The sequence below is a fragment of the Opisthorchis viverrini genome (assembly GCF_000715545.1).
Source record: "Opisthorchis viverrini unplaced genomic scaffold opera_v5_461, whole genome shotgun sequence".
NCBI classification, from domain to species: domain Eukaryota; kingdom Metazoa; phylum Platyhelminthes; class Trematoda; order Opisthorchiida; family Opisthorchiidae; genus Opisthorchis; species Opisthorchis viverrini.
Genome location: NW_008752118.1, coordinates 96582 through 108038, shown reverse-complemented (window position 1 = coordinate 108038; position 11457 = coordinate 96582). Strand labels below are relative to the sequence as shown.

Below are 11457 nucleotides of genomic sequence, written 5' to 3'. Positions count from 1 at the left end.
TCTGGTGATATTAGAGCACTCCGTGAGTAGGATCCTTTTATTAATCGATATCGGCTTCATAATTTTCGAGCCTGGGCACGGTAGTGAGAAAATGCACATGAACATGGGGATGAAAGTCTGCTTCTGTTCATTAGGATGGGCTGCGGTGCATAACCTAAGCCTCATGATTAGCGGCACGCATGGATGATGGTCTGGCATCTACTATTAACAGCCAAGAAAAGCGAGAATGCCCAGGGTTGCCATGATGAGGAACTATCATTGACCATGTTTTCCAGTAATTCCTGCGTTCTTGCTGATGTCACGTTTCTTTTAGGCAAATACAGGTTACATGAATATCCTAGACGCTGAGAGAGCTTTCCATATAAAAGTAACGTATCGAGGTTCCCGCAAACAATTGATCTAAACAATTAATCTGGCTAGGAGTTTAATTGTGTAATACATAGGATACATGTGATTACATAGAAATCGGCGGTCATTGATAACCCAGAGTGACAGCCCAATCAAAATCAATCGAGAGTTTCAGTCGAATGACTTCGCAATGCAATAGTTCCAGCAAACTCGAATTCCGTTTTTTTCTGGTGAAAAGACGCGCGTGATGGTTTGCAATAACTTGATTCAGATGCTGAGGAAGTGCTGAACATCCCGCCTGAGAATCCACTCCCACTATCGTACAACGTATGTAGGGATGGTGAGCCACACACTGCGTTCAACTTGACTCCCTTCAGCAAGAAAATCTAGTTAATAGCTGCAGATTGACACACAGTCGATATGCACAACCTCATTGCTACTGACTAATGATCAATAAGCCCTCATCGACTTGGAGTACGCACGATGACTTGAGTGGAATAAGAAAAATTTTATACGCAGGTTCACGCGGCACTGTTTAAAACTACCACAAGATGGAGTAGGAAGGTTTCGATCACAATTGCGTCTGTAACTCACCGAATCGAATGATCTCCGACAACCTTCCTGAAGATTTGATCTGATTGACATCGGTGGGCGTATCTGTCCACCACATCGTCGGGCAATCTGACCCCAGGATCACCCTACTATATTCACATATCCTTACGTACTTAATTATATATGAGCTATTGATGCGATAGTATGAGCTTGGAATGTCGGTGGGAATTTCTTCCCGCAAGTAAAATGAATTGACGGCAAATTTCAAGAACGCCTGTGCGGCTGTTCCATCCTTGTTGAGAATTAGCGGCAGTGCGGAACTCGAAAACCTCCAACGAGATTGCAACTTGCGAATTCCTAGCTAGTTTTTGAACAATAAACCACTTGGCTATAAGCGATTCAGCAGCCCTGTGAATTACTTGCACACGGAGACGATATTCTATCATGTAATTCCCAATGCATTCAGATCAAGCCTGACCCTCAGTGTTCCTTATTTCAGACACAAGTTTGAGAGAGCGTGAAAATTCCCTCGTGCCTCTTTGTCACCAGCTACAAGGGGCAGGCTGGTACATCTGTTTTTACCGCTGGAAGATTAACGAATCGGTCGAATGACGTAACAGTGTTGTGCCACCAGATGGATTCGCATGCCATTTATGCCGTCTATAGACAGGCTGCTACAGACGCCGCTGGCAAATTTTTCGATTTGTGGAAACGTGCGGCGACCGACGGGGTAATCAACCATCATAAAAAGAGTCTTTTGAATTTAGTCCAGTAGACTGTGCACACTGGCTACTCTGTTTACTTGTCGACACGGTTTGCTATCTTTTCAGTTTTTTTCCACATTTAGTTCGTACAACTCTTACAACGGACACCAAGCGCTGTTATTTTTCTCAATTCACCGCCACCTGCTTAGTCGGATGCCCGGGAAAATGCGTCATTATCAATATATTCAATCATTTATGAGAGTGTCCTACAGTTTGGATCACAATCGCCAAATAAGCTGGCATCCTTTTGGCAAGGTGCTCCGTCAACCGCTGCCTGAAACAAATAAGTACAGTGATTGGCTGAAGTTTCGGCCTCCATCATCCGAGGGGCGATAGTACGATGTAGATGAATTCGCGCTGGTGCTGGGCGACCAAAATGTCGAAAACTACTGCTTCAACAGTCACCGTGAATTATGATCTGGCCGACGCTTACGTTCTTTCCACCCATGAAGAAGGCATATGGTCGGAATTCCCGAACTCCTCGGGTGTACCTGTTTAGTGCTGGTTGAATACGACGTAAGCCGTTTTAGCCACGTATCCTATTACAACACACAAAGAACAGCTCTATTTTGCACGTCTAAGACACGTTGACGCTTCGGACGGCACAAATCGTGTTAGATGAGGTATTGGTAGCAACTGAGTTTCACTGCATATGTCGCACATGCATGCTGCCATACCACTGAAGCATTTGCTGCTCGGAAATACATTCCACGCGTTCGACGGACTGCAACCAGATCAACTGAAGTAAACGCCAGGCAAATTTCTGGATACACTTATGAAGATGCCCGCGGTCTTGGGAATCTTGATTCCCGACCCGGAAACAAAAACGCTCTTGCCCCTGTCTGGTATAAATCATTCGTATGTTTCAGCTTTGCAGGCGCATATCAATTCCCTGATGAATCTACGCATCGTTTATAGCACTAGAATGTTCCAGCAGCTTTGTCATAAGAGCACATGAGATTTGACCTGTTGCTGCTCGAAATGCTTCACCAAACCGACTGACTCCTGACAAAAAACTGTGGATTTCCCCAATTTGTAGAATCGAGTTTCGACTTTGCCTTGACAACACACTTCAGTTAATCTAAAGCTGTACAAGTGGAACTGAACAAGCGTCACGTGGAACTGGCTGAGTGCCTCAAAGGCCGGCCAATATGGAACGAACTATTTTTGTTGAAACGCCCCTCTGAGTCACACTCACACAGAAGTTATCTTGCTCACTTGCATACACGCGTCCATATTTCAACAAAACCCCGGGGTTTTCACCACGGGCACATGCGGCAGGTGACCGATTCTGGTGGTTTCTTTCACCACGCGGATAACTATCCATATTTATTATCAGCACTGAAGACTTCTTGAAGTTTAGTCGAGTAACTAAATGGCTGCAGAAGCAGAGTTAATTTTCAGCTGATTGTGTACTTACTTTTCACTTTGAATGTTTGAGCATCTGAGTACGTCATCACGACTCTAGGAAACTCGAGGAACATCAGAGGGTGCGCCAAATCGGCAGTAGAATCAGCTAGTGGGGAATAATTTAAGGAACACTTCACAGAGCGTCTTCTGAAATGACCCACCGTTCCAGTGTTCCGAAATCAATAAGAATGCGATAAATTTTTTTCTCCCATTTTCAGCTTTAGATGGCTGATGACCACTTAATATAATGAGCGTGACATCCATATCACGTGCTTCGACACTTAGTCATCAATCACGAAATGGGTATACATTTTGGGGCCATTCATATTGGCGCACGTAAGTGAGATGTGAGTGGTGATCCCTACACCTGCTACATGCACGCGGAAACGAGCAGCGACATCAGTGCGAATCTGACCACAGTCCCCAGTTTTTGCCCTCCAAATCCTCATGCCTTTTCGGATTGCAAGGAATGCGTAGCAATTTTCGTCCCAGTCGATTGACAAAGCATACGCTAACTGGATTGGTGTATGTAGTAGCTGCTTCGGTGTGTCGGAGAGGTTTCGCGTGTGCGTGTCTGTTTGTCGTTCCACCATCGATCTGGAATGTAAAGTGGGTGGCTGATTGGATCCGTGTCCGATTGATTTGCTCACGTGACTTGGTTGACTGGATTGTGACCCAGTTGTTTGCTTACCTGCCACAAAAGCGGGCCAGTTGGACCGCGTGTACACGATACACCCGTGTCCTTACTTTCGTGTTCTTCTGACTTACTGGGAAGTAAAATACCGTAGGACTCAGTCGACCAGTCATCTTTGTTATGGATTCTCACAACAGAAAACATTGAAACCCATCTATTCAAGCCGTCGTGCACCTCAATGTTCCAGCTCTGTCGTGGACTATTGGTAATGATTAGGAAGCCCTTGATATTGCGATATTTACCCTGTTTGACTTTCCGTTGGTCGCCGAATGGTGGGAGAAATCTTCTGATGGATAAATAATGTGTTGCCGTCCAACTACGGGGAATGGAGCAAACGCAGTGAGGCCGTCATATTCAGGTATCTGCAACACAAACTAAATTAAAATTTATTTTGTGACTACAGCGCGGTAGGTATTCTTGTAAACGAGGGGAACGAGCCAAAATAAATTGGCTGTACGGCTGAAATGCAACTGGCATGGCATTGTCTGGTAGCCCATTGTGCATTGGCTAATGGGAAGAAACTAGACATTAATGCCGGTAATTGAGTGAAACCAGCCGGAAGGAGTTAGTAACTAACCTGAAAGTTTGGACCATATTGCGAACCAAAGTGCTGGTTTGCATCGGAAACCAAACTCTCGGCATTCACGAGAAAATTGGATCGTTCATTTTGTCATCTCTAAACTAAGAACTGCTCTTGATTTGGGGTAGCTACGAGGAATATGACTTCCCTAATATTGTTTTTTTTTCAAACAAATTAGCAATCTGACGGTGCGGACACCTTTTCCATAAGCGATTAAAAATGATAAACCGTGGATTGAAAGTCTCCTAATGACAACTATTTCAAGACTTGTTTGCTGAATGTCTGTTTTAATCTAGCGAACCGTTTCGATTGCAGCCTCGGAAATTACCCGGCATGCTGAAAATCGCCCCCTTCCGCTCAATGAAAAAATAACGGGAGACGTTGCTAAACAAAACTTCAGCCGCCAAGTGATCGATTCGTAAGCGGACAACCTTTATTGATAAATTTGTTCTGAAATTAACCCTGACGTTGCTGGTGTCGGCGTAATCAGAAGTCCCAAGTGCAACAGCAACATCTGCGGTTTCATGTAGAGGTAGACTTGGAATAGTGGAGAAACCCGGAGCAATAGATCGCGATTGGTTTGGCTTTCCAAGTTTGCATTTCACATTTTTGTGTTAAGAGGTAAACAAAGTGCAAGCAATATCGCCGAATACAACGACGAACTATAGTGCTTCTTTCTAGTGTTTCATCGCCACAGCTCAAAACGCAGGCGCCTTAGACATGTTTGGCACAAAATGGACAAGGTGGCCTAAAACATGAAGGCGAATCTGAAATTCGAAAATTCCTCATTTAGCAGCAAGCTTTCATCCATGCATTGCAAATACCATGAATTGAAGGACTTCGCTCCCGGTCGTTATCACTCAGGCGCACTGCTCGCCTGGCCAAATGAGAACAACGCACCGGCATTTCAGTAGCTTCAGCCGAAAAAAGGCAAACCTAATGGTGGAAAACTCGGTAAGCCCGACTAAATCCTGGCACGGTTTAAAAATCACTTCCTACCACTGTTCACCTGGCCATGATATGTTGATATGAATTACACAGCCTGCATCATACGGACAGCGACGGATTACATCATTTGGTTCAGTATCCCGTCTTGGCTACCTACATTCTGCCGAGTCGCCATGGGATGATGTTGTGCACCAATGTCTGATACTTTCACACCACACGTTTCACAGTACCGACAACCAAGAAGAAAATCAACGCACCAGTCACGAACGCCAGCACCACAGTTCATTCACCTATTTGAGAAACATTCTCGGTCAATCACTATTTGGACATGGAATTTTGCTAAACTAAATCCAACAGGGCGAATGCTAGAACTGTTCACCAAGGCCAGTTATCCATCAATGAGTGAGCGCTGTTGTTGTTGAGTATCACCGGTTTCGACTCGATGCGTCGAAATAATGGGAAAACTAGTCAGTTATTCTAGAGAACCTGGCTTCACACTACAGGCGTCGAAGACACTGAATAGTGCAACTCCAAAAAGCATGCTTCTGCTTTATTTGGCAAATCCTACTGAGGTGAACTGCAAGAACTACGAAGTCATCAGCCCTTCACTGACTGAATATTGTAGGGAAGATTTGAATGGATGCTGAAGATCCCAGCGAAACGGACGCCAGCTGCATCTGTTGGATACCGAGCGATCGGAAACGTGATTCGCTTGTGGAAGCATTCGAAAGCTAAAGTGATACAACACTCAGCAACTAACGCTTTCATTAATCTTACGGCATTCTTTAGGTTGACTGACTAAAAAATGTACGAGCCCAGAGTCGATCGCTGTACAGGTCGAAAGCTTGCATGAATTCTGAGGAACTGGACTTGCTTCATGACCGGAGACGAATTCCAATAAACTGTCCGAAAACATCAAATGGAAGTGGAAACGTAATCAGGATCTATTTCATTCAGCCTTCGAGACATGTTACTTTCGTCCGATGAGGGTAGACCCAAAATAAACAAACAGTATTCCGATCAAATTAGAGAAATCCAATAAAATGAGCAGATAATTGTGTTATGTGACCGGTATTTTTTCAGTTAATTGAAAATCATGTTTCTTGAGTTCTGTGCCTAGGAGTCGCGTCGTTTGCTGTCGCGCCGTGCACACTTTCAGCAAGTCTATTTAAAACATCCCACCTGCAGCACCGTTTCCAACATTGCTCGCAAATGTGATCGATTTGCTTTCCGTGCACGGTTTTCAGGTGCCGATCAATATTTCACTTTCGGCAGAATGGTGCCCCAGACTCCTCGCACTTTGACGAGTTTCCTCTCGGCGAACCGATCGCCGATGATGGAACAGATTCCTCCAACTTGAAAAGCACTTTCCTGATTAACGACATGAATACCCGCATTCCTTTGATTCCCACAGTCGTTTACTGGATGCTCTGACGGGATTGTGGCGTCCACTGGTGTTTTTTCTCTGAATATGTCGCTTAAGCCTACGCTCATTTGCGAATGATTTTTCGCACATACTACAATAAAAATCGGCGTTTCAGCATGTACCTCCTGGTGTTTGATTGCCGCCAACAGGTTAGTGAGGTGCTTCACCGTTTTGTCGTTTCTTTAGTTCGTTTGGTTGAACAAAAGTTGGACAGCAAACTTCGCTTCTGTCAGCTGATTTATCGAGTTTAAGAATGCTGTTTGTAATTTAAAAGCGTGAAGTGTTAGTTATCAGCGTAACTAAATCCTTCTTCTGGCCTATAATTACTCTGAAGGCAACGTTAATGAAATGAACGTATGTTCCTAGCTGTACACAAATTCAAGAGGTCACTTCACCCTTCATGTTTTAACTAGGCCTGACTCGTGCAGAAACTCTGGGATAATGCACAGTCAACAACTCAGGCATTCGCCTAACCAGCGACCGAAACTCAAGATCAGCCAGAAAACGAATATCTTGCTTCATCTGGCACACAACAGGTCAAGAAGCATTGAATTCCACCCAAAATATTAAGAGACTGGAACCGTGAAAGTGATCTGAAATCTGACAATCGCCGAACAGGTGTTTCACTCTCCTCTTATATTGAACTACAAACCGTTCGATCGCAAGCAGCCGACTATTTGCTTCGCTTCCAAGTAGACAGCATCTAAATCCTTCTATCCCCTGCTTATGGAATTTGCATGACGTGGCTATACTTCGACTGACTATTGATTCATGACTACTTCGGTGCAACACGTGCGTGATTGTGACTAAACGTCTTCTGCAGGACACTTATAATTTGTTGATATGATGAAACAACTCGTCAGTTCGACTGTCATCAACGACCTGGCTTCGACTGACTATTGATTCATGACTACTTCGGTGCAACAGACGCGTGATTGTGACTAAACGTCTTCTGCAGGACACTTATAATTTGTTGATATGATGAAACAACTCGTCAGTTCGACTGTCATGGGACAACGACCTGGACCCACCGGGTTAGAAGTGTCGTCCCCATTTGGATAGATTGACTTGGTTTTCAGAAGTGTCCATTTTTGTCTTTGGTTGCGGAAGGTTCCATGTTACTTTCGCAACAGGCTGAGCGGTTTTGTGGTAGAAAACCATATTTACTTTATTCTATACTGCATCTCAGCCTCCTCTGCACAAAGCCTGTTCTGAGAACCCGGGAAGATCCGGGCATTATGACAAACACAGTAATCCTCTAAGTAGACGATAGTTCAGTGGCTGAAGGCGTGAACTCAATGTAATATTTATTATTGACAACGAACGATTATCCAACTGATGAAATACGTAGTGTTATAATGGAAGTAAAACAAAGGTACGAAACGCCACACTATCTTTAACTGGAAGCCTGTACTGTTTTCGTAAACTGGTCAAGAGTGAGTGATCTCCATTCCGCAAAACTCTAGTGAATAAAGAAAACGGCGTATTTTCATCAGATTGTTTACGTCTCCTTTGTTTATTTTTGTGCCCCTTGGATTGGCCGCCTAAATTCGGTCCTGAAGCTTCAGCTTCTTATGGGTTTCAAGTTTTCTTGGGTGAACTGAAAGTTGTGTAGTGGTTAACGGCCCTATGGAGTCTCTAGTGAACACATTAAATTACTAATGTAAGCCAGATACAAAGTCACAAGGAGAAAAATACATGTAAATCTTGACTCACAGTTCAAAATGAGATTCCGTAGTTCCGTATTCCGTTGAACCACTACACCAAGAATAATGCTATCTTCCTGGAATTCCAGATCTCCGGTGATCGAAATATTATTCCATAAATGTGAATATGTTATTCCAGTGTTTGTAGCTAAAATGTTTGGTCACGTTTAGTGTTAGCAGCGGTCAAATATAGCTAACCGGCGGTCACAACAACAGTCACTCAGCAAAAGTCTCAAAGTCACGCTGGAGCCAACGAGCAGGCGGTAGCTGTTGTATTTCAGTAATACAGACTTTTGTACAGCGATGTGACTGATAATGATGGGGAAAAAGAAGATGATACTGAGCATGAAAAAGAGCAGTCTACAAGTGTTACAGTTATCTTTTAAGATTGCTCCGAATGTTTGTCACCCATTGTCACCCAAAACAGGCACCAACAAAAGAAGCTTTAGCTCCTTTTTGATGTCAAATATTGGGTGTTTCAGCATTTAACCGAAAGTGGCAAACTGAATTCAAGTGGTCATTTCCAGGGGCTACTCTTACCGTGAAGCAATCAGTCGCCATCTGGCGATTTGTTACCTCACCATCTGCCACTTAGCTTTTGCATTTAAAGAAACTGATTACGGTGAGGTTTCATAACATGCTTTTCACTACTGTGCCTTACTGAATCTTAAAGTGATAATGCCAGCTCAGCGAAAACAGTCCGATTAAAATCGAAGGTACCGTAAAAATCATGGGGGCCAACTCCAGTAAAAAGCAACCCAACTCGCATACTGGAACAGAAAAAGAGGTCATCCAGAATGTGTTCAAACTGTGAAAGGTCTGGTCTGATGCGTGACGCAGCAGCGCAGTCCAAATAGACTTTAGATCGACTGCGGAACCTTAAGAGTTCGTCGCCTACGTACAATTCCTGGGGGTCATGCATGCCTTTCTCGGGATGCCTTGCATTATTTTATGGAGGTGTACGACAGATTATTTACCTCGATGTCCTGACAATTGTCACCTCCAAAGGAACGGTCACGTGTGAAGTCACTATGTCTGTCATGTCTGAGACAAACTCCATTTCTTAATTGGTACCGTCCAATTGACTACATATAGCGGTGCCCTGTTTTTGTCCACATAACAGTAGAATTTCCTTTGGAAGTGACGGTATTTTTCTTCAAATTTATAGGGTTCACAGACGGTGAGAATGGTGAACGAGACCCGGTTTATTGTTGTTCTGGTGGGAGTAGCCATAGTGTCAACGATTAACTGAATAGTTGCGGCCCAAATTTGCTTTCTCAAATCGGCCCTAGCAAAACTTGACTTTGTTAATTAACACGGGAAGAAATTATGATGGATGCTGATGCGTAGAGGTCAACAATACATTTTGTACACGGACTACACAAGTTAACAACGGGCCTAGACTTGCTGCTATGGTTACATTGTGTGATTTTGTGGTAAAGCGAGCTCAACTCGTCATGATTTTCGGCCGCCACAATAGTTGCTGTACACAACAGCACCCAAAGTAATTCTGCAGGGTTCATTTTTCTACTGTGTTCACTGCGATGTGTCCTTGTTGTATCTTTATAGGTTTGTTCATGATGGTCAGGTGTTATATGCAATCTGAGTTTATTGATCGCATTTGTTGATATCATTGGTCCTTTGGAATGGAGTCAAAATCAGCTGATTATATGATTGGTCAAAGTTGATCACTGAATTTTTACTCCTGTTCTCCATGATACACCATCCCCGGATTCAATTGGAAGGACAAATAAATTAGGCAGTCTGGAATATGTATGCATATTCTGAGGCAAGGCACAGACTTCAGGCAACTAATTAACGGTGGTGCCTGGAGGGCAAATTTGATGGCTGTATCACTTCTCATGGCAGGCTGGTTAGGAGCACAATATAGGCAGGACAACTAGAATCCACTGCTTCAAGTATGTCGATGGACTCAAGGCATCTTTCTACGAAGATCTCAGAATTGCCTCAGAGTCGCAGGTTTGTCTCAAATTGGTCACCGACTGCATGAGGTGAGACCAAGTTCCTGGAGTCCTATAGCAATGTTTTCAGAAGGCATCCATTTTGGGTGGGGACTGACATGAATAAGCAGCTTGGGTGGAACAAAATGCTGGTGCTGAACGCCTAAAATCATTCAAGAGTTCCACACTACATCACAACATCAACAGGTTACACCTTGTCCTTTCCCCATCAGTAGCATCACCGTCACAGTTTACTCTAGTACACTAGTGGATAAGTTCGTGTTGATTATTCGTGGATTTTAGGTGTACCGGGAAAGGTTAAAACGATTCAACTTTGCCCCAATTAATTTACATCTAAAAATGACCTCTGTTCCCTGTGCCGCGGAGCGCTCGCTCTCATGATGGACATCACAACACATTGTTTGCACATACATCGCTTTCACTCTTGGTGAACACGCTTTCGATGTAAGGACCTCCAGATTGCAAGACACTTGTGGGGACCTGGACAAGGTCTGCGACGTTCTTGCAACACGCGGGCCTTTTGACTAGTGATTTCGCGTGAAGAAGCGATTTCGCCTGCGTGACATTATATGCAGTCATGTCAACCTGCTAAAAATGTCGGGGTACCTGAGTGGATTTCCTGACTTTGCAGGATTTCTGACAAGAAGCAGAAAGATCACATACATTCTGGACATCTGCGGAACGTTTCTTCTTGGAGATCCGGCTTCGAAATTCCACCCAGTTGTGACCGGCAAATGCGTTTTCATGCTACACTCCACTGAATCCCTTATATTTCCTTACCTTCGGCCGAAACTTTCTGCGCCCCCACCATTTATTCTGGTTTTTCCATCCTTTGGTGGCTGTTTGAACTCAATATATTGTTTGGTTCTTTGCATTGTCAAGATCTAATGAAATTATGCCAAATTGAATGGGTGTTTTTCCACTAGTTGGAAGCATTCTGTATCCTCGGAATACGTGCAGTGCACACCCATCAAATAGTGGGTCTGAAGAGGCGTAAAGAATGAACTATTTGATTGCATCCATAGCCCACCCAATCGCACGTGGTGC

At 43.9% G+C, this 11457-nt stretch overlaps 1 protein-coding gene across 1 annotated transcript in view; it reads right to left on the bottom strand.

Moving 5' to 3' along the window:
• T265_11196 (hypothetical protein) overlaps nt 1-2991 on the bottom strand; it is a gene marked incomplete at both ends in the record, with an annotated part of 12833 nt that extends 9842 nt beyond the window's left edge. The window contains one exon of the mRNA XM_009177792.1: nt 2883-2991. Within this exon, the coding sequence (XP_009176056.1) occupies nt 2883-2991 (109 nt within the window). The remainder of the gene's footprint in view (nt 1-2882) is intronic.
• Between the last annotated feature and the right edge of the window lie 8466 nt (nt 2992-11457).